This window comes from Oncorhynchus mykiss, chromosome 13 (genome assembly GCF_057628025.1).
Source record: "Oncorhynchus mykiss isolate SJ-2025 chromosome 13, ASM5762802v1, whole genome shotgun sequence".
Lineage (NCBI taxonomy): Eukaryota > Metazoa > Chordata > Actinopteri > Salmoniformes > Salmonidae > Oncorhynchus > Oncorhynchus mykiss.
Genome location: NC_143034.1, coordinates 45,838,170 through 45,862,201, shown reverse-complemented (window position 1 = coordinate 45,862,201; position 24,032 = coordinate 45,838,170). Strand labels below are relative to the sequence as shown.

At 47.5% G+C, this 24,032-nt stretch overlaps 1 protein-coding gene and 1 pseudogene across 1 annotated transcript in view; both read right to left on the bottom strand.

Moving 5' to 3' along the window:
• The window catches only part of LOC110486241 (SH3 and cysteine-rich domain-containing protein 2), a 30,671-nt gene extending 8,091 nt beyond the window's left edge, over positions 1-22,580 (bottom strand). Inside the window, exons 1-7 of the mRNA XM_090196318.1 lie at positions 22,464-22,580; positions 7,328-7,682; positions 4,105-4,199; positions 2,803-2,893; positions 1,609-1,727; positions 257-326; positions 30-118 (exon numbers count right to left, since the gene is read on the bottom strand). Of these exons, the coding sequence (XP_090052444.1) occupies positions 30-118; positions 257-326; positions 1,609-1,727; positions 2,803-2,893; positions 4,105-4,199; positions 7,328-7,682; positions 22,464-22,547 (903 nt within the window). The 5' untranslated portion in view covers positions 22,548-22,580. The remainder of the gene's footprint in view (positions 1-29; positions 119-256; positions 327-1,608; positions 1,728-2,802; positions 2,894-4,104; positions 4,200-7,327; positions 7,683-22,463) is intronic.
• LOC149978900 (uncharacterized) lies at positions 12,461-13,947 on the bottom strand (annotated as a pseudogene).
• Positions 22,581-24,032: the final 1,452 nt, after the last annotated feature.

Here is a 24,032-nt window from a genome sequence, read left to right as displayed (position 1 = left end):
ACTGTGTGTGTGTGTGTGTGTGTGTGTACCTTCACGCTGGTTTCCTCTACAGGCTCCTGGAGCTGCTCGCTGCCCCCACCCTCAGGTTCAGCCTTCTCGTTTTCACACGGAGGCAGATCTGACAGACAAGGAGATGGGTCACTCAGCCTGAACGATCAAGTCAGACAGCAAGCAAGGATGTACATACTCAAGATACACACACATAAATACATTAGGGCACACACACGCAAACAGACACACACACTCGTGTTCTTACCCCCTGTCTCCTGTGGCATCTCCTCCTCCATGCTGTACTGCCTCTGCTCCCCCTCCTCTCCTCCTTCACCCTGAGAAACAGAGAAAATAAATGGAAAAAGAGGGATTCAAGACAACAAATCAAATCATAGAGGAAGTGAGAGACAGAGGGAGAGAGGACAAACTCGGGACACATCGAGACACTAAATGTGTTTCTGTAGTTTTCTATGTCAAGACTTTTCCCGCCAACCAGTAATCCCAGAAATTCTCCCTTACTTCAACTAGCATTCTTACCTACAATATATCTCTATGACTCAGAGCCTGATAATCTGCTCTCAGTCAACTTACCTGCTAAAATAAGGGTTCATTTGTATTATTATTTAAAACAGCCTTCCTGTTGTACAGAAACACAACAGGACAAGAGAAATAGGCTCACATGAAGGTGAAGGAACATGTGAAGATTGAATACAGGGTCACATGAAGGTGAAGGAACATGTGAAGATTGAATACAGGGTCACATGAAGGTGAAAGAACATGTGAAGATTGAATACAGGGTCACATGAAGGTGAAGGAACATGTGAAGATTGAATACAGGGTCACACGAAGGTGAAGGAACATGTGAAGATTGAATACAGGGTCACATGAAGGTGAAAGAACATGTGAAGATTGAATACAGGGTCACATGAAGGTGAAAGAACATGTGAAGATTGAATACAGGGTCACATGAAGGTGAAAGAACATGTGAAGATTGAATACAGGCTCACATGAGGTGAAAGAACATGTGAAGATTGAATACAGGGTCACATGAAGGTGAAAGAACATGTGAAGATTGAATACAGGGTCACATGAAGGTGAAAGAACATGTGAAGATTGAATACAGGGTCACACAAAGGTGAAAGAACATGTGAAAATTGAATACAGGGTCACATGAAGGTGAAAGAACATGTGAAGATTGAATACAGGGTCACATGAAGGTGAAGGAACATGTGAAGATTGAATACAGGGTCACACGAAGGGGAAGGAACATGTGAAGATTGAATACAGGGTCACATGAAGGTGAAGGAACATATGAAAATTTAATATAGGGTCACATGAAGGTGAAGGAACATGTGAAGATTGAATACAGGGTCACACGAAGGTGAAGGAACATGTGAAGATTGAATACAGGGTCACACGAAGGGGAAGGAACATGTGAAGATTGAATACAGGGTCACATGAAGGTGAAGGAACATGTGAAGATTGAATACAGGGTCACACGAAGGGGAAGGAACATGTGAAGATTGAATACAGGGTCACACGAAGGTGAAGACACCATCTATAGAGTCACTAATTAACAGACTGCGTGTCCCCATGGTACAGGTGGTGAGGTCATACCTGGCTGTGCGTGGGTGACTCGGACACGCTCCCAAAACTGGAGCGGCTCATCTGTGCCAGGGACGTCCCATAGCGCAGGGCTGCGTAAATAGGGTCCACCCCACGCCCCCGGCCTGCCCCTGAAAACACACAGATATTTAAACCTTTACAGGGACACACGCACAGACACGCACACGTGCAAGAAGACAGAAACACATGCGCGCACACACACACACACACAACCTTGTAGAAGCAGCATCACAGATTGGGATCATGTATAACTGCCATCATAACTGACGTTAAGGGAGGCCCAGCCCAGAGCTCTAAATATAGGTGTAATGACAGTCCCAGACAGACAGTGACCTGCTGAAGATCTGACAGAGGGCACCAGTGAAGTCCAAGGCTCTTTACAAGTTTGCACATTGTATTTTCAGGAAGTACATTGTCGTTTCAGAGTTCTGTGAGATGAAAGTCAAGCATTAGTGGTTGAAGCTGTGTTTTCAGAGTTTCAGTCAGAATGAGAATCAGACTGGTTCTCTATTCCAGGTAGACTGGCAGACTGGTTCTCTATTCCATCAATTTAAACCTAGATTTAACCAAACTTAACTAAACCTAGATTTAACTAAAACTGAACCAGTCATTTCCACGCTCGACAGTCACTGTAATGGCAGCCAGATGGACTGTCCTGTATTACCTGATGTGTGTGATGACAGGTGATAATCCTAGCCTGCCCTGGCTCAGACCCAATGTGAGTCCCAAACAGCACCCCATTCCCTTTATAGTGCACTATTTTCGACAAGACCAAAAAGATAGGGTCCCATTTTGGAACACAAGCCCAGAGGTCAAAGCGACAGACCTGGGGTTATGGTGGTGGGAGGGAGGGGGCAGGTTAACGGAACACTGATGGATGGAAGGAGGAAGGAACCAGGGAAGAAGGAAAGGACAGCAGGTGGAATGAGAGCTGACCCTTATTCACAAGGATCTATTCTATAGGGTGAAGGACATGAATCACGGCCACTTCCTCGCAGGGCTAGGATAGGACACACACAAGCAGATGGACACGTGGAGAATACACACGTCTTCATGCACGACACCCCACACATGGCTACAGATACACACACACACACACACACACACACACACACACACACACACACACACACACACACACACACACACACACACACACACACACTCTTTACTGAGCATGTTCACCTTGGGTGGGCTGCACCTCCTTGACGACAGCCAGTTGTTCGTTGACCAGCATGGGAGAGCTGAAGTTCCGCTTGAACACCCCGACCCCAGACTAACACACACAGAGGAGGGGGAATAATATGGATTTTCTGTTTACATGCATTCATTTTTATAGCCTGTGGTAGTGGGTATTTATTCAGAAAATGTATAGAATTACATTACAGTAATTGAAGTAGAGAGAGAGGACGAGATAGGGCGGACTTGGCAGCAACAGTCTGACCAACAGTTGCCAAAAGTCAATACATGAGTATCTTGCGAGAAGTAAGATTGCTAACCTCACTGTGTTTTCTCTGGCTTAATTGTAAATCAATTAAACCTACTGCCGGGGTCTCGACGCGCGCGCGCACACTCACACACACATAATGAAACACTCACACAAGCACATAGCCTACCTACACTTTCACAACTGCACACGGAACACAACAAACAATTTCACACTGAATTAGGCATGGGACCGTTTCAATGGAGATATTGATTTCCATGTGCGCTGACATTGAGATGAGCTATCAGCACTGTTATAATACAGAGGCAGAGTAACAGGGATGAATGGTTTTCCTTTGTTCCTTCCAGAGATATTCTGGCTCATCGTAGATAATCCTATCCCTCCCTCCCTCCCTCCCTCCCCCCCTCTCTATCTCCCTCCTTCCGTCTATCACTCCCTCCCTTATTCCCTCCCTCTCTCTCTCTCCCCCTCCCTCCCTCTCTCTCTCCCTCCCCCCCCTCCCCCCCCCCCCCCCCCCCCCCCCCTCAACTTCTCAGTACAGTATTTTATCTACATCCAACAGCTCCTGAGTTTCTCAGGGAATCTCAAACAGCGTTGTTCAGGGACCTGACTTCCCCTGCCTACCAATGGCATCTATCTGGCGTCCTTGAAGGGATCCAGAGAGATCATGTGTGGTTTGAAACAGATAGGGAATATTTAGACAGAGTTCAGACAGGGGAGCCTCTGCCTTCTACCACAGGGACCACTCTGACCACTGATTAACGGACCGGTTTCAACAGCATCAGCAGTATCTATGCACGCACAGCTGTACACAAATGTATACACACACCCACAAACACTGCTGCATACTCACTGCCAATTCCATATGTGTGCCCATATGGTTAGCACTTTTTCACTGCATACATGGACAGGATGTTGAGAAGCACTTATTCAGCCTTGGGGCCAGTACTGCGGGGTGTGTGTGTGTGTGTGTGTGTGTGTGTGTGTGTGTGTGTGTGTGTGTGTGTGTCCAGATCTGTAGACCAGGGCAGGGGACATACCTTTCCATTGCAGGGCTGCTGGGACAATTCTGAGGTGCACCACAGGTGAGCACCCATCTTACAGGTTCTACACCGAAGACCCTGTTTAGAGTTACCTACAGACAGACAGAGAGACAGAGAGAGAGAGAGAGAGAGAAGAGGGGTTAAGAGAGAGGAGAGAGGGAGGGGGGTGTGAGAAGAGGGGTTAAGAGAGAGGAGAGATGGGGAGAGAGACAGACAGAGAGAGAGACAGAGAGAGAGGGGAGAGAGGGGGGAGAGAGGGGGAGAGAGGAGGGGTTAAGAGAGAGAGGAGAGAGGGTAGGGGGTGAGAGAGAGAGAGCAAAAAGAGAGACGGGGGGTTAAGGAAGAAAGGGAGAGAGAGACAGAATGTAGTAATAAATAAGGCATGTGATCAGAGCAGGTTCCAGTTTGATGTAAATCTCATCTTGGTCATCCAGAGAGGGTTGATCAAGCTTCTATTCTACTGCACTGCCTGCTGAGCTAAGCATCATCAACGGTCCCTCTCAAAACATGGAGAGACTGAGGCATTTGGGTTCAATTTGGTTTTTAGTCACACAATTCTCATCAAGCAGTGTCTTAGGAACAAGCCTAGTAAGTGGAGAAACGTTCTTTGTCCTTTTTCTTGACATAATTAGTTTTGTTTTTCTTTGATACGTTGGAGAGTGACAAGATAATCCCTATGTCATTCAGCTGCATTGTTTTGACTCATAATTTCCAATTCAAGGTTTACTTACTCACCGTGCCAAAAATATTGTTTAGAAGGATTTAGTCTAGAGCCCTATGATTACCAATCCATGACAAAGACGTGGAAACACAAACAAAAAATACATGAACTGAATCTTCTATTTGCTCAAGCTCAGTTCTGTTACAAACTGAGAGAGGGAGGAGAGACTGGGAGAGAGAAAGGAGAGACTGGGAGAGAGAGGAGAGACTGGGAGAGAGAGGAGGGAGGAGAGACTTGGAGGGAGAGAGGAGAAACTGGGAGAGAGAGAGGAGAGAATGGGAGAGAGAGAGGAGAGACTGGGAGAGAGAGAGGAGAGACTGGGAGAGAGAGAGGAGAGACAGAGAGAGAGAGGAGAGACTGGGAGAGAGAGGAGAGACTGGGAGAGAGAGAGGAGAGACTGGGAGAGAGAGGAGAGACTGAGAGAGAGAGGAGAGACTGGGTGAGAGAGAGGAGAGACTGGGAGAGAGAGGAGAGCCTGGGAGAGAGAGAGGAGAGACTGTGAGAGACTGGGAGAGAGAGGAGAGACTGGGAGAGAGAGAGGAGAGACTGGGAGAGAGAGATGAGAGACTTGGAGAGAGAGAGGAGAGAGGAGAGACTGGGAGAGACTGGGAGAGAGAGGAGAGACTGGGAGAGAGAGGAGAGAGGAGAGAGGAGAGACTGGGTGAGAGAGAGGAGAGACTGGGAGAGAGAGAGGAGAGACTGGGAGAGAGAGAGGAGAGACTGGGAGAGAGAGAGGAGAGACTGGGAGAGAGAGGAGAGACTGGGAGAGAGAGGAGAGAGGAGAGACTTGGAGGGAGAGAGGAGAGACTGGGAGAGAGAGAGGAGAGACTGGGAGAGAGAGAGGATAGACTGGGAGAGAGAGGAGAGAGGAGAGACTTGGAGGGAGAGAGGAGAGACTGGGAGAGAGAGAGGAGAGACTTGGAGAGAGAGGAGAGACTGGGAGAGAGAGAGGATAGACTGGGAGAGAGAGGAGAGACTGGGAGAGAGAGGAGAGAGGAGAGACTTGGAGGGAGAGAGGAGAGACTGGGAGAGAGGGGAGAGAGGAGAGACTGGGAGAGAGAGAGGATAGACTGGGAGAGAGAGAGGAGAGACTGGGAGAGAGAGGAGAGACTGGGAGAGAGAGGAGAGAGGAGAGACTTGGAGGGAGAGAGGAGAGACTGGGAGAGAGAGGAGAGAGGAGAGACTTGGAGGGAGAGAGGAGAGACTGGGAGAGAGAGAGGAGAGACTGGGAGAGAGAGGAGAGACTAGGAGAGAGAGAGGAGAGACTGGGAGAGGGAGGAGAGACTGGGAGAGAGAGGAGAGACTGGAAGAGAGAGGAGAGACTGGGAGAGAGAGGAGAGACTGGGAGAGAGAGGAGAGACGGGAAGAGAGAGGAGAGACGGGAAGAGAGAGGAGAGACGGGAAGAGAGAGGAGAGACGGGAAGAGAGAGGAGAGACGGGAAGAGAGGGGAGAGACGGGAAGAGAGAGGAGAGACGGGAAGAGAGGAGAGACGGGAAGAGAGAGGAGAGACGGGAAGAGAGAGGAGAGACGGGGAGAGAGAGGAGAGACGGGAAGAGAGAGGAGAGATGGGAAGAGAGAGGAGAGACGGTAAGAGAGAGGTGAGACGGGAAGAGAGAGGTGAGACGGGAAGAGAGAGGAGAGACGGGAAGAGAGAGGAGAGACGGGAAGAGAGAGGAGAGACGGGAAGAGAGAGGAGAGACGGGAAGAGAGAGGAGAGATGGGGAGAAAGAGAGGACAGAGAGATTGGGAGAGAGAGAGAAGAGACTGGGAAAGAGAGAGAGAGAGAGAGAGAGAGAGAGAGAGAGAGAAGAGACTGGGAGCGATGAGGCGGGCTACAGGACAGCTGGTGCAGTGAAGGAAAAAAAACGACGATGTAAGCAAAACACAAGCAAAAACAAAGAGTAAGACTTCTTCTGCAATCAATCATGGCGACAGGAAGTAGATTTAGCAAAGAGGAAAAGAGTATGAGAATGTTTAGGGACCTGTACACACGCAGCAGCATATCAAACCAAGGGCACGTGAACATGCTAACTAGACTTGCCCTCAGCTTCTCAATCCAATCAAACCGTATGCTTTATGTCCGAAAACCAAGAATACAACCACGAGAGGAGTCTAATATCCTTTCTGTGGTACCTCTGCTATTCTCCTGCATCAACTCCAATTATAGTCCAACTAATGTTTGCCTCACTGTTATCAATATTAAATTGTTATTGCTACTGAATAGGAATTAAATGATGTGAGCCATTTCAACTAACTATTCCAGTCATTAGCTACCTTGTCAAGTGCTGCCTTTGAAGTCTGTTCACTTAATAGTCAAGTGGATTCTAGTATAATGGATAGTGGCTGTGACCTAATAAAGTAAGGACAATGACCAGCTAGAAATACAAGATCAAGTATCCAGGAGAAATGGCTGAATGAAGCCATTAGTCCTACATAGACACTGAGGCCTGAGCAGGCTGGTAGTGTCGAGAGGCCTGGGAGTAAAGTAGGCACCTTACCCACGATCAGGTGCTTGCAGAGCTGGCAGTGGGTGGGCTTGCGGAACACGTGCTCCTGGAAGCAGTGGGTAACCTGCGTCAGGTGGGGTGGGGGCGGGGCCTTGGAAGACAGCGAGGGGGAGGAGCTTAGAGACGGGGAGTGGGAGCAGAGGGAGGGGTTGGGGCTGAGTGACGGAGAGAGGGAGGGTGAGCGTTCACTGGCGAGGGGAGAGCCAGGGGGCGGGGAGGGGGGTGGCGGGTCGGTGATGAAGTCAGGGGGGAGACGGGCGTCACTGTAGGACCTCTGGAAGAAGTTCTCCACGCTCTTACTGCGCATCAGGGTCTTAAAGGAGAGGGAGCGCTTCAGACGCTGGAGCTGCAGGGAGGGAGAGAGGAGAGCCTCAGGAGAACATTCACAACAGGTATCAACACGTCAGGGACTTAACGGGTACAATAACAGGTTGTTCGTACCAGTTGTTCCCCCGAGACGATGAACAAGCAATTTTCCATTGCCAAGTCGTTTCCGTAGTAGTTCCATAAACACGCGATGCTGACTTACCATTTCATGAAAAAACCGACAGCACAAAAAGACGTTAGCACTCATATGGAAAATAATCATTTGGGAAATCCCATTTAGTTGGGTTTCATTTAAGGTTGCTAGCCGTAACCCACTGGGCATGGACGTCAATTCAAAGTCATTTTGTTGAAATGCCTTGGTAACAACGTTGACTCAACCAGTGTGTGCCCAGTGGGAAATCTTTACAACCAGTGTGTGCCCAGTGGGAAGGCTTTACAACCAGTGTGTTCCCAGTGGGAAGGCTTTACAACCAGTGTGTTCCCAGTGGGAAATATTTACAACCAGTGTGTTCCCAGTGGGAAGGCTTTAAAACCAGTGTGTTCCCAGTGGGAAGGCTTTACAACCAGTGTGTTCCCAGTGGGGAATCTTTACAACCAGTGTGTACCCAGTGGGAAATCTTTACAACCAGTGTGTTCCCAGTGGGAAATCTTTACAACCAGTGTGTTCCCAGTGGGAAGGCTTTACAACCAGTGTGTTCCCAGTGGGGAATCTTTACAACCAGTGTGTACCCAGTGGGAAATCTTTACAACCAGTGTGTTCCCAGTGGGAAATCTTTACAACCAGTGTGTTCCCAGTGGGAAATATTTACAACCAGTGTGTACCCAGTGGGAAATCTTTACAACCAGTGTGTTCCCAGTGGGAAATCTTTACAACCAGTGTGTTCCCAGTGGGAAATCTTTACAACCAGTGTGTTCCCAGTGGGAAATCTTTACAACCAGTGTGTACCCAGTGGGAAATCTTTACAACCAGTGTGTACCCAGTGGGAAATCTTTACAACCAGTGTGTTCCCAGTGGGAAATCTTTACAACCAGTGTGTACCCAGTGGGAAGGCTTTACAACCAGTGTGTTCCCAGTGGGAAGGCTTTACAACCAGTGTGTACCCTGTGGGAAATCTTTACAACCAGTGTGTACCCAGTGGGAAGGCTTTACAACCAGTGTGTACCCTGTGGGAAATCTTTACAACCAGTGTGTTCCCAGTGGGAAGGCTTTACAACGAGTGTGTTCCCAGTGGGAAATCTTTACAACCAGTGAGTACCCAGTGGGAAGGCTTTACAACCAGTGTGTACCCAGTGGGAAGGCTTTACAACCAGTGTGTACCCTGTGGGAAATCTTTACAACCAGTGTGTTCCCAGTGGGAAATCTTTACAACCAGTGTGTACCCAGTGGGAAGGCTTTACAACCAGTGTGTACCCAGTGGGAAATCTTTACAACCAGTGTGTTCCCAGTGGGAAATCTTTACAACCAGTGTGTTCCCAGTGGGAAATCTTTACAACCAGTGTGTTCCCAGTGGGAAATCTTTACAACCAGTGTGTACCCAGTGGGAAATCTTTACAACCAGTGTGTACCCAGTGGGAAATCTTTACAACCAGTGTGTACCCAGTGGGAAATCTTTACAACCAGTGTGTACCCAGTGGGAAATCTTTACAACCAGTGTGTACCCAGTGGGAAATCTTTACAACCAGTGTGTTCCCAGTGGGAAATCTTTACAACCAGTGTGTTCCCAGTGGGAAATATTTACAACCAGTGTGTTCCCAGTGGGAAATCTTTACAACCAGTGTGTTCCCAGTGGGAAATATTTACAACCAGTGTGTTCCCAGTGGGAAATCTTTACAACCAGTGTGTACCCAGTGGGAAATCTTTACAACCAGTGTGTTCCCAGTGGGAAATCTTTACAACCAGTGTGTAGCCAGTGGGGAATCTTTACAACCAGTGTGTACCCAGTGGGAAATCTTTACAACCAGTGTGTACCCAGTGGGAAATCTTTACAACCAGTGTGTTTCCAGTGGGAAATCTTTACAACCAGTGTGTACCCAGTGGGAAATCTTTACAACCAGTGTGTTCCCAGTGGGAAATCTTTACAACCAGTGTGTACCCAGTGGGAAATCTTTACAACCAGTGTGTACCCAGTGGGAAATCTTTACAACCAGTGTGTACCCAGTGGGGAATCTTTACAACCAGTGTGTACCCAGTGGGAAATCTTTACAACCAGTGTGTACCCAGTGGGAAATCTTTACAACCAGTGTGTACCCAGTGGGAAATCTTTACAACCAGTGTGTACCCAGTGGGAAATCTTTACAACCAGTGTGTACCCAGTGGGAAGGCTTTACAACCAGTGTGTTCCCAGTGGGAAATCTTTACAACCAGTGTGTTCCCAGTGGGAAATCTTTACGTGGAGGTTTGGATGTGTGTAAATAACATTTCCCTGGTTCAGAGGGAGAAAGGCTGATGAAAAGGACCGAGACAGATTACCCAGCAGCCTTATCAGCAGCCAATCTCCTGGCTCCTTATCTGATTCAGTACCTTTATCAAATCAAATCAAACTTTATTTGTCACATGCGCCGAATACAACAAGTGTAGACTTTAAGGTGAAATGCTTACTTACAAGCCCTTAACCAACAGTGCAGTTCAAGAAGAGTTAAGAAAATATTTACCAAGTTGACTAAAATAACACAATAAGAAAAACAATAACGAGGCTATATACAGGGGGCCCCGGTGCCGAGTCAGTGTGCGGGGGTACAGGTTAGTTGAGGGCCTATTGACGATGTCATCACACCAGCCTACCTCTGGTCCATTGTCAGTGCGAGTGCTGGGCTTAAATGGTAAATGTACACACATATCACACACACCTACTGTATACATGCAATGCACACACACACACACACACACACACACACACACGATTATACACACAGCATCCTTGTACATGACGTGACTATAATTCACTCCTTATCAGCTCTATTGACCAAGCTGTTCCTGCATGACTGATTAATGAACACATGTCAAAGCCATCACTCCTGTATCCTGTCTCTCTGTCTCTCCAACTTGCATTGATTACCTAAATAAATACATGTCCCTCAACTGACTGATGTTCTCCCCAGGCGCAGGTTGACGTTTATTGTTATGAATCTTTCCCTGGTGGCAGAACTGAATATTTTCTGCTAGATGGGCCAGCTGCAAAGTCAAAATGGTCTATTATCTTAAAAATGTATGAAAACAAAAATGTGTTTTTTAAAACTTTTAATTTAAGGTTAGGGTAAGGCATTAAGATTAGCGGTGTGGTTAAGTTGAGGGTTAGGTTCAAAACCAGATTTTATGACTTTGGCTGTGCTAGCTAGTGACCACCGCAGAGCTGCTTCTGGGGCAAGATTGATGACAATAAAATGCCAACCTGCTCCTCAGGCCAGAGATATTGATGATCATACATCATGTGGAGTTCGGTGTTATGGATGGTGCTGTGGTGAAGTGTCTGTCACAGAGACACCATAGAGGAGAGGAGCTAGCAGAGAGAGGAGGGCGTTGTCCTCTCCTCTGTCGGAAACTAAAAGAACGGACCAGGCTAGGCAGACACACCGTGGATCCACCACAGACACAGCTCCCTGCACATACGCACACACACACACACCGACACCGGCGCACACACACACACGTACACACTCTCTCTCTCTCTCTGTCCGTCTGTCTGCTGCTAGCGGAGGCTTACGCCTCTGTTTCTCAGGGAATAGGAGATGAAGACAGTTTGTCCAAGAGAGCGTGTGAGTCAGAAAGACTGATAGCTGTCCCTGTGTACGTGTTGATGAGCATAGAAGTGTTGTGTGCGTGCATGCGGGTGCCTGTTTGTGTCGAGTGTGCGTTTCTCCCCGTGTCAAATCATTTGATTACAGCTGCTCATCTGAGCCTATGACGATTGGGAATTGAAGCGGAGAGGCGGTTTGGTTTGACACACCTGTCAGCGCGGCGCTCCCTACGCAGCGACCATGAGGTGTGGTGCAGCGCGTCAGAGGCGTTTGTCCAGAGCATGTTAAGTCAGAGGAAAGAAGCCTGGGCGTCATAGTAACCGAATCTAGATTCTATTTCTATGGTCGGTTGTAGCCTGCCGCCTGCGCCGTGCTAGAACACACGTCTCAATTAGAGCGTATCTAATCAAGCCTCTGTGCTGATCTTCCCAAATAGCACTCGATTCCCTTTCTAGTGCATATGGGCCGTGGTCAAAAGCAGCTCACTACAGATAGAATAGGGTGCCATTTGGGACTCGCCCAGAGAAAAACCCTCGTCAAACTCTATTTTAGTTGAGACGTTATCATCTGGAGTAACGCCAACATTAACCCTCAGTACTGCCAGTTGGCTTCATGCATAGTAATCCACAAGGCTCCAGTTTTTAATGACTGTTTGTTGTCATTTACATGTGTATTATGTCCTTTGCATTCAATACCTTAGGTGACCTAGCAACTGTACAATCCAACCCTGGCATACGTATGTGTGAACGTCGCTTAACTGCCATATTCAATGCCTATCCCCTGCAATTTCGTGATAATACTGCCAGAAAGTCTAGGATCGTTTCCCTAACACCAGCCTCTCCACGTCCTGTGTAGTCACATGGGTCCTGCGTCAGAGGAAGGGCTGAGAAGAGAAGGGCTGCCTCAGAGGAAAAGCTTTCTCTATCTCGCTATCTTTTCATTTCTCTCTCTTTCTCTCTCTCTCTGTCTCTCCCATCCCTCCCTCTCCCTTTTTCTAACTGTTTTCCCCCTCTCTCTCCCTGCCATATATCATGGGCATCCAACCCACCACCTCAAGAAGAATCACTCTCCAATGTCTAACTGTTCAACTCCCAGTTCAAAGCTGTGCTGAGCACCAAACACTGTTGCAGCCCTGGGAGAGACAAAGGGTTGTTTATGGACAGCTCTCAAAATGAAAAACAAGGGAACAAACAGAACACACGCACACACACAAAAAAAAACATACCTTGGGTTTTCTCTGTCTGGAGATGCAAGAGAAACGATTGGCAGACGATACAGTATAAATTACCTGCTGGGAAACTTCCCCTAAGTCTAAATGAATAACGTCGGAAGAGACACCGTCCGCACGCCACCCACACACACACGCGCAAGCATTCATGCACACACACACACATTTTCTCTTTCTTCTTGCTGCGGTTGACTTGTTAATGGGATGCAAGCAGCATGGGGGGAGGGGGCATTGGGGAATGTTGTGCTGTCTGTCTTTTAGAACATTATTCCAGTGAAGCAAAGGTCTCTGTGAGAACTTTGATCCAAAGCTGCAGTGACTGATGCTTTGTGGTCTTTGAGTTGTTGTTGAATTTATCCCCCTCCAATATTTCTCCTCTCCTCAGAACCAGCCCTTCCTTACCTCTCTGACTCATGGGTGTGTTACGTAAAGATATGACACTCACTCACTCTTCCCCATTACCCTGGCTGGCGCATAAGGGCAAAGAAGATATGACACAAAAAGGTAAATATATGACACAGCTACTCCATTATTGGTTTTCTGTGTACCCAGTTATCTATTTTAACTTGTTTTACCTGTCTGATATTGGTTGCTAAGGAACTATTGTATCGGAAAGGCAAATTTCAGGGCAAGCAAACAATCAAGTATAATCTTATTTTACCATCACCCAGCAATCCTCTCCCTGACCGGACCAGATTATTGTTCAGACTGCAGGTTGACTGCAGCAGGTTGACTGCAGCAGGTTGACTGCAGCAGGTTGACTGCAGCAGGTTGACTGCAGCAGGTTGCAGCAGGTTGACTGCAGCAGGTTGCAGCAGGTTGACTGCAGCAGGTTGCAGCAGGTTGACTGCAGCAGGTTGACTGCAGCAGGTTGACTGCAGAAGGTTGACTGCAGCAGGTTGACTGCAGCAGGTTGACTGCAGCAGGTTGACTGCAGCAGGTTGACTGAAGCAGGTTGACTGCAGCAGGTTGACTGCAGAAAGTTGACTGCAGCAGGTTGACTGCAGCAGGTTGACTGCAGCAGGTTGACTGCAGCAGGTTGACTGCAGCAGGTTGACTGCAGCAGGTTGACTGCAGAAGGTGGACTGCAGCAGGTTGACTGCAGAAGGTTGACTGCAGCAGGTTGACTGCAGCAGGTTGACTGCAGCAGGTTGACTGCAGAAGGTTGACTGCAGCAGGTTGACTGCAGCAGGTTGACTGCAGCAGGTTGACTGCAGCAGGTTGACTGCAGCAGGTTGACTGCAGCAGGTTGACTAGCTGGCCCTGGGGACACACAGGTGTCTTCATATTCTTCACTCCCCCCACCACTCTCTGTAGACATCGTCTGACCCAATATCTCCACTACTGCCTCCACACTGGGTTACTTCCATAGCTATTGGTTTAGAGTGCACACATTATGTCAATTCAATAGAAACATCAACCAGGTTTAAGTGCTACACTAGGTGATCATTCTGCTGCAGTGATCCTGCTAGAAGCACCACAGCAGAGTGGCTCCATCCCTCACCGCTAGATCAGGTCAGGACACTGGTAGAGTTAGATAGATTAGATAGAGAGTAGGTAGGTAGGTAGGTAGGTAGGTAGGTAGGTAGGTAGGTAGGTAGGTAGGTAGGTAGGTAATTAGGTCAAGAGATAGATAGATAGATAGATAGATAGATAGATAGATAGATAGATAGATAGATAGACAGATAGAGACAAGTCTCTACCAAAATAAAGGAAACACCAACATAAATCGTGTTATTAGGGTGTTGGTCCACCACGAGCCAGAACAGCTTCAATGCACATTGGCATGGATTCTACAAGTGTCTGGAACTCTATTGGAGGGATAACAACACAATTCTTCAAAGAGAAATTCCATCAGTTGATGTTTTGTTGATGGATACTCTGTCTCAGGCGCCGCTCCAGAATCTCCCATAAGTGTTCAATTGGGTTGAGATGTGGTGTCTGAGGCGGCCATGGCATATGGTTTACATCGTTTTCATGCTCATTAAACCATTCAGTGACCACAATAAACCATTCAGTGACGCTAAGCATGATGGGATGTTAATTGCTTAATTAACTCAGGGACCACACCTGTGTGGAATCACCTACTTTTAAGACACCTTGTCTCCTTCATTTACTGAAGTGTTTCCATTATTTTGGCAGTTACTTGTAGATGATAGATAGATAGATAGATAGACAGATGATAGGACTGTTCTTTACGGCTCGGTTCAGTCAGTGTTATATTGAGTACTCTACTCTATCCTGCCCGAGGGAGAGGGAATTGGAGAGAAAATGTGAACAGAGGACTCATTTAAAATGCTGACAAGAGACCTCCCATTATTCTAATGAGGATACAAATATCTGCAGAGTCTGTGTGGATGTAAGAAGTGCTGGGGATGCAGATGCTGTGTTGGTGCTGCTGATGATGTTGCTAGAAACAAGAGGTGGCCAGAGAGGAATAGAGGAATTGTGGGGAAAGACACAAATGATCACACTATGCAACAGTGTTTACTAAGGTCCAATTAAATGCAAGGGAATCCTATTGTGAGAGGATTCAAGTAGCCAATCAGGTACTAAGGGTAATATAAACACTTTTCTTCTTTATTATATAAGCAAGACAAACAGAAGAGACATGAAACTGTTGAATGTCTGTAGATTTCACTGCTAGACTAGAGCTGCTCATTATGCATGGCAACGGCAGAGTCCCACTTTGAATGAGAGATGCACGAGCAGTCTCTCTCTAGCTCTCTCTGCACGCACACACTCGTACACACACGCAGACACACAAGTACACACATGAACCCAACTGATCCAACAATGGGCACACTCACAAACACTCTCTCTCTCTCTCTCTACCCCCCCCCCCCCCCTCTCTCTCTGTATTTATTCCAGACTTACTGTGCTAGGCTGTGTGAAACCAAGCTCTATATAAAAGGATAGCTGCTTGCTCTACCTGGCTGGCACCTACACCCCCGTCCCTCTCCTCTCTTCACCCCCTCAGATCAGCAGTACCCGCTCTCCCCCCCCCCCCCATCACCCGCCCTTTGCACTCTCTTGGTCACTGTCCACATGCTAGACCCCGAGACACGGCCTGTCAATCACAGAGTGGGAGGGAGAGGGAGACAAAGAGAGAGAGAAGGGGGAGAGACAGAGAGAGAGAAAAGGGGGAGAGACAGAGAGAAGGGGGGAGAGAGAGAGAGAGAGAGAGAGAGAAGGGGGGAGAGAGTGAGAAGGGGGGAGAGAGAGAGAAGGGGGGAGAGAGAGAGAGACAGAGAGAGAGAAGGGGGAGAGACAGAGAGAGAGAGAGAGAGAGAGAGAGAGAGAAGGGGGTAGAGAGAGAGAAGGGGGAGAGAGAGAGAAGGGGGGAGAGAGAGAGAAAGAGAGAGAGACCCAATTGCCAAAGCACATGCTACCTGCGGCAAATCTGGAGCTCTTCCAGTGAACACATAATATGTGGATGTTTCCTTATCCTCACATTGCTCCCTCCCTGCAGCGCGCCACAGTCCTACAGCAGTACATCCCTGTCAGTGACAGGCAAGGTGTCAGGCAAGGTGTCGCATCAATAAACAACCAGGCAGTGAAGGTGTTACACCAATTAAAGTCCCCCTCCGCCATCATTCTGTGGTCTCTGTCTCTCTGACCCCAAAGCAAAATCCCCAAACCTAACTGAGGAAGAGCATATTGAATGTGAAAGTTTGGTGTTGTGGCCTGTCTTACTGAAGGAGTCATTGCCGATCACATACAGTCTCCCGGAAGTCTCCTGTATCCTGTAGGCTTGAACCTAGGAAGAAACCTAGAGAAGAACCAGGCTCTGAGGGGTGGCCAGTCCTCTTCTGGCTGTGCCGGGTAGAGATTAGAAACCTAGAGAGGAACCAGGCTCTGAGGGGTGGCCAGTCCTCTTCTGGCTGTGCCGGGTGGATATTAGAAACCTAGAGAGGAACCAGGCTCTGAGGGGTGGCCAGTCCTCTTCTGGCTGTGCCAGGTGGATATTAGAAACCTAGAGAAGAACCAGGCTCTGAGGGGTGGTCAGTCCTCTTCTGGCTGTGCCGGGCAGAGATTAGAAACCTAGAGAGGAACCAGGCTCTGAGGGGTGGCCAGTCCTCTTCTGGCTGTGCCGGGCGGAGATTAGAAACCTAGAGAGGAACCAGGCTCTGAGGGGTGGCCAGTCCTCTTCTGGCTGTGCCGGGTGGAGATTAGAAACCTAGAGAGGAACCAGGCTCTGAGGGGTGGCCAGTCCTCTTCTGGCTGTGCCGGGTGGAGATTAGAAACCTCGAGAGGAACCAGGCTCTGAGGGGTGGCCAGTCCTCTTCTGGCTGAGCTGGGTGGAGATTAGAAGAGTGCATGTCCATTAAGGCCAGATTGTTCTTCAAGATATTGCTAGTGATGACAGTCTGCAGCTACTAGAAGGGTGCTATTTTCCTGGCTGCTGTCCACTCCCCCAGAATCTAATCTGCTCCTCAACACACACAGACAGACACACACACACATGCACACAGACCTCAGCCCGTCTGGACAAGGCACGCCACTGTGAGCCAGCCCAGCGGCGACACTCTAGAGTCCTCCTCTCCTTCTCCCTCTTTGGCCCTCTGCCTTTCTCTCAATTTCTGACATCCTTCATCTAAGTTTGGACTAGTGAGAACACGCTGCAGGCAGCTTCAGGGAGCATCTGTTATCTGGTGGGAGTCATTCTTCTCTATCTCCCTATCATCAGAATGGCCTTGTGCTTGTCTGATATCTGGTCACGTCAAATAACTCAGGAGGCCTTCTTTTTTTGGAGTGGCTCTGATTATGTGTGTGAAAGAGAAATAGACGGATAGAAAGATAAGATAGAAGGATAGACGGGGAGATGAGATGTGTGCAGCGTGTGTGTGTGGGTGTATGTGTGTGTGTGCGTGCATGTGCGAAAGATTGACAGCAAGAACCCCAAATCCTGAGACCATCAGACCCTGTCTATAGGGTCCATACCCCTCCCCCTGATCCAATTATTTGGAGAGAATGGCTTTGACATTTACCACAGTGTTCAACTAATGGATTCTTAATAGACGACAACCGAGAAAGTGTCTTTGGGCACAAACCTATTATATTTCAAGCATTTAAATGGGAACTCCATAGGCAATTAACCTACTATTTTAACACTACAGGAGTCAACCTCAATCAGAACCATGGGGTTTAAGGTGAAAAAGATAAATAATTGTGGCACTGACTCTTGATGCCTTTATACTACAACCTAATCTCCCAGTAACGAAAGCAGAGATTATAGTAGTAGCTTACATTGAGGAATGAAGCGGGATGTTCAAATCCTTGATGAGTCGATGAGTCGGGTGGTTTTTGAATGGTGGTCTGATATTTTGGGTGCTGGTGGGAGAGTGAGTGTGTGTGAATAGCACAACCAATCACTCCCAGACACACACACACACACACACACACACACACACACACACACACACAGACAGACAGACAGACAGACAGACAGACAGACAGACAGACAGACAGACAGACAGACAGACAGACAGACAGACAGACAGACAGACAGACAGACAGACAGACAGACAGACAGACAGACAGACAGACCACTCTGCGTGTCTGATGAGGCACATGCTCACTGAGCACAAAACAAAGACAGGAGACAGGAGAGAAATCATTCTACGTGGGTAAATGTGTTTTTTTCCTAGCAGTGATGATATGATAGGAACATGTTCTGATTGCAATGTCAGAGTGATGTAGTAGGTTGTATGCTATGAAAATCAAGAAAGAGTCGCAGACTGTACACACAAGCTCCAAGTCATTAATTGGATAAACCACCAATGTTTTGGCATCACTGTGCCTTCTTCAGGGTGATGTAGTAAACCATAGACATCTGGAATACAATAGAAATGTGAAGCATGTGTGAGCTGATTCCGTGTCTGTGTGAGACAGTGTGTGGTGTGCGAGAGAGAGAGAGAGAGAGCGTGTGGGCAACCGCAGGGTGCATGTGACGCGTCTACTACAGTAGTGTCTAGGTAGAGGTTAATTGCATGCCCCCTTACCACGTGCTTGCATACTAGCCGGCTAGCCCTTGTGGTGAATTGGGGAGCAGCTTCATGCACAAGTCTCCCCTTGCCGGTACAAAGCCTCTCCATGACCAAGACTCCTGTCCGGCCTCCTCGCGACGGCACACGTTAACTGGTTGACTTGAAATGCCAGGCTCTCCGGCAGGGGATCTCGGAGCAGCAGTGGGCCCCAGAGATGCGACTGTGCAGGCCCACCTCTGTGTGGACACGTCCTGGCAGCCATCAACCACTGATCCAATGCCTTGTGCGTTTGTCTGGTAGGACAAAAGCTAGGGGAGCTCACCCTGAGAGAAAAGCAGCGTGCTGGCGGCGCGCGGTAGGCGGACGCAGACAGACTGGGGTTCCAGCAGCCTCCTGCAGATGTGGAAGATACTGGTCGTCCTGGGTTTCCCTCCTTGCCACTGGAATTTCAACCCTCCTACGGTGAAGTAGTGCTGTTGAGGATTGCGCACCCTCAGCGACACCTTAAATAACTTCCTTTGCGCAGGTAACCACTATCGACCGGAAACCAGACTAAAGTCTGGCGGCCTTGGGGTGTCTGGTGACTAGGCAGGAGTGAATGCACCGGGAGCGCTTAATCAGACACCTGCACGCCAACAGCATAGGGCTATTATGGTCGCCAGCAGCTGGGACTTGAGTGGCAGCTGCTCTCGGCAGACCCCTGTGTGACTGAGCAGCCCTATTTAGGAGCCATACTGCTCACCCCAGCTGGGGAGAGGCCTAGAAAAGGTGGCCTAAAAATTGCCCACTCACTCCATCCTGGATAGGCTACCGCACCTATTTCAGTTCCACTCAGCGGTCAAAAAATGCTTCAGAAAATAATTCCCCTGAAACTGGTGACATGGAACATCAGAACTCTTTTGGACACTGAGGATAATAGCGATAGACCCCATCGGAGAACAGCTTTGATTGCTGCAGAACTAAGGTGCGACAACATTTACATTGCTGCCCTGGGTGAGACCAGGTTCCTGGATGAAGGGTCCCTGAAAGAGGAGGGAGAAGGTTACACCTTCTTCTGGAAAGGTTACCCTCCGGGTGGACAACATCAGCACGGTGTGGGACTGGCAATTAAGAACAGCCTTCTACCCAGCCTCACCGAAACACCTGTTGGCATAAGTGAATAAGTGAAAACTTGAAATCGGCCCTAATTAATGCCGATTAATCGGTCGACCTCTACTCTCAACAGTCCCACATCTGCCACCCTTCACAAGGAATGGCGTGCATCGCGCAAGAAATTGCAAACAACCTTGCATGCTCTGCAGAATGAATGTTTGACTAATAAGGCACAGGAAATCCGAATTTATGCGGACAAAAACGACATGCACAATTTCTCCAACAAAAGCTATCTATGGCCCAAGAAGTCGCACCATCACCCCCATGAAAACAGCTGATGGTCTGACTCTCTTGAAGGACCAAAACCAGATCCTATGAGGTGGGCTGACCACTTTGAAGCACTACTCAATCATCATTCTCCTACAGACCACTCCATCCTGGAAGAACTGCCTGTCCGTCCACCCATTCAAGACCTCAACCGTTCCAAGTGGTGTTATCAGCTATCTGTTCGCTCAAGAACAACAAGACTCCTGGCGCTGACAGCATCCCGGTAAAGCTACATAAGAAGGGAGGTTACTTCTGCACCAGAATGCTCCACCAGCACATCACAGAGGTTTGGGAGCGGGAGAACGTCCCCCAACAGTGGCGGGATGCAAACATTGTCACCATAAGAACAAGGGTGACAAGTCCATCTGCGGCAACAGCCGGGGGAAATCCCTTCTGGCTGTTGCCGGCAAGGTCATGGCCAAGGTGATGCTACACAGGCTGGTAAACAACATCACAGAGGAACTGCTGCCAGAGTCACAATGCGGCTTCAGAAAGAACAGGAGTACGGTGGACATGATATTCACAGCACGGCAACTCCAGGAGAAGTGCTGTGAACAACAACAGGACATTTTCATGGCCTTTGTCAACCTGTCCAAGGCCTTCGACACAGTGAGCAGGGAACTACTATGGGGCATTCTACTCAACATCCTTTGCCAGTTCCATGATGGGATGATGGCTCAGGTGGCCATAGGAGGGCAGGAGTCAGTGCCCTTTGAAGTAAGCATCGGTGTGAGGCAGGGGTGTGTGCTGGCACCAGTCCTCTTTAACATCTTCCTCCTAGGTGTCACCCAGCTTCTCCACAAGGAGCTTGAGGACAACAGCGGTGTTGTGTTGGATTTCAGGCTGGAAGAAAACAGTCCCCAAAGAATTGTGTGTGTGTGTGTGTTTGTGTCTGTTTAAAAATGCACTTCAATAAATGTTTTCAATGTACCTTTCGAAATAGTGTCTCACAGTCAGGTAGCATTCTATGTCATCACAAACCTCATTTGAACAACTGAGGCTGAGCGTAGGCAGGCTACATCAATGGATGTTGTCTGCTTTAATCTAATGCTGCAAAACCTTCATACCAGTCGGCGTAGCAGGACAAGAATGCAAGAAAGAGAAGCAAGAAAGAGAGTGACGGCAGCACGAGTGTATGCGTTGCTATGGTGATTTCAGTAAACAAAGAGTGCAATTCAACATAGAAAACAATGCTATGGCAGAAGGCAAAAGTTGAAATAGTTGAACTCTGGCGGCAAGACCCGTCTACAGTGGCGTCTGACTGCATTCATTGCCAGCCTCAAGGCATTTACCGTCGTTCTCTCATTGAAAACGATGACACCCAGTTTGCCGTCTATCTCGTGCCATCTAAACCCAGCATTAACCTCAGTCAATGACACGTGATAGACAATGATAGAAACATACATGCACAGCAAGGCAGTCAAATGACCAGAAATTCAAGAGACAACATGTAATAGCTTGTTTCTTTCATGTTTGGCCCCAGGGACCTTGAATTCTGGACAGTAAATTAGTTTGCATCAATTGAGAAGTTGCTTGGCACTCTGTAATCTCTTCCATTAAACTAAATAATTGTGAGTGAAGTAATGCTGTGAGTGTCTGCAGTGTTCAAATAATTTACATTCAAAACTAAACAAACTTTCCTAATGGGCCTGATGGCAAGATAACTTGGACAGGACATTTATTCCAAGACATTCTGGAACCTGAGTGTCCCTTTGTAAAGTCTTCTTCATTTTGAGCATGTGTGTAAGCGTAGACACACACACACACGCACAGTAAGTGAGAGAAAGAGAATGTTCCAATCATCTTGCCCCCTTTACGTCACCTGACGTGAGTTATTTTAGTTCCCCCATAGTGACGCAATTTACTGATGATGCGGTTTGAAATGCACCTGGCTGAAATCTACTGTGTTCAAGACAGTTGGGTTTATAACGATTCAAATGATGAAAAAAAAACCCTCTATGTTATATTAAATAATATTTAAAAAACTACAATACTGTAATAAAGCAGTGATTAACTATTATTTTTCCCCTGATATTAAGTCAACAGTAACTCCGTCTCAGCATCGTAAAACAAAAGAAAGGTATCAATGTAATAGTGAAAGCAACAAGTACTTTTAACTTTCTTAAACCAAGTCATACAGGCTATTGGTATGTGGTTGTGTCATGGCTTTCTGGCCAAATATTACACGTGTTAACACAAATCAAACATATTCACTATGTGAAAACACCTGGAACAACCATTCAAACACCTTCATATTTTAAAATCTCCACTATCTAGTCAGAAGAACGGACTGCGTAAAACCTTCACACCACTGTGGACTGAGGTTCAAATTTCTCCCGCTGGTTATCTTGCAAGGATAGTTGTTGTTTCACCGAGGTCGGAAACAGTTGTCAGCCAGTGAGACATGTGATTGTAGTATACTACTTGCCTTTGACACCGGTGTGATGGACAAGTTGCTTGGCGAGCGCTGGAGCTGCGTCTCGGTCTCCATCTCGCTGTTCTCCGTCATCATCAGTCTCTTCACGGGATGAAATGAGACAGTCGGCTGTTACTGCTGAATTCATTCAAATGTGAGTTAGTCAAAAGTACTGCCCAGTGTAGCCGTTGAAATTGGCTAAATAAAGTGTGACATCTCACCACGTTTTAACGATTCACGCGCGCGGGTAATAGGCAGGCTGTTGAGGATTATGCGCCACGAGATGCACAGGGATACATCCAATTAATACACATCACAGGTCTAAAGGCATTTTAGGTCAGGGCTGCAGAAAGGGTGCAGTCTGTGGCGGTATTCGAAAGATTGGACCTTAGTTACGCATCAGCAAATAACGGTCCTATCCTGCCCTGCGAGGCAAGTAACCTACCAACTGCTATTCACTCTGATAGTACTATAGTAGTCAACTAAACTCTGATCCAAATACCTCATGTTGGAACAAGCAGGTGCGACTCTACTAAAGAAGAACAAATATTAATAATGTGTTCGAATCTGAGGGCTTATAGTCCATTAGATTTCCAAAAACAAGTAGACGTTCCAGGAAGGTTCCTCTCACAAGCCAGAACTCCAGTAGTAGTAGTATGGTAAGGGTGCAATAGCATTTTCCTTTCGTCGAACCTTTTACTGGACGTGTGCTGCCTACATAAATTCGACTAAACTTCAAACCCAGTCACGCCTCCATGTGCGTCCGTGGCGCATGATTGGAGCACTCTTTACAACTATGTCAATATTCATTTACTCCAATTTCAGGATTGGTGGTTGTCAGAATTTCCTAAAAGGGGCGGTATCTTGGTGTGACAGTAGGTTATGATAGAAAATACTGGGCTTCAAGTAAAGTTTCCATCAAACGTATTGGGAACAGGGACCATCTCTGTGTAAATGAATGCCATGGTCACAGAACACTTGTCAACATTTCCATTGATGGGCTATCATAAAGTGTTTGCTTACATTTCGCGTAAGGATTACATTAGAGGTTGTTATTTTAAAATAAATGAAATAAAAAAAATAGATGAACAAAAACTTTAGAAAATAATCTCCTTTACTTTTGTTTCCACTGTCACCACCATGTCTTGTTTCTAGGTGTTAGTCATCAATGTAGGTAACCAGACTATATGTGCCCTTCTTTCTGTATGCGTCATCGAGCACAAGACAAACCAGATCAGACTCTCTCTCTCTGTGTGTGTGTGTGTGTGTGTGTGTGTGTGTGTGTGTGTGTGTGTGTGTGTGTGTGTGTGTGTACTGGACAGCTCATGAATCAGCATGATGAATCACTTCCAAATAATAGACTGTACCTTATTACACCTTAGAGCACACACCACAGGGTATATGTAGATGTCATACCTGTCTATTATCAAATGATTGGTTAGGGGGCCAGGTTTTCCACACTGATGTGATGACATCTTGCCTGAAGTGTAATAGATTATTCAAAAACCGTTTCAATCATTGCACGTTGACTAGTGCACTTGTCTTGGAATGAATACAGAGAATGAAGCCGTCTCACCGGGT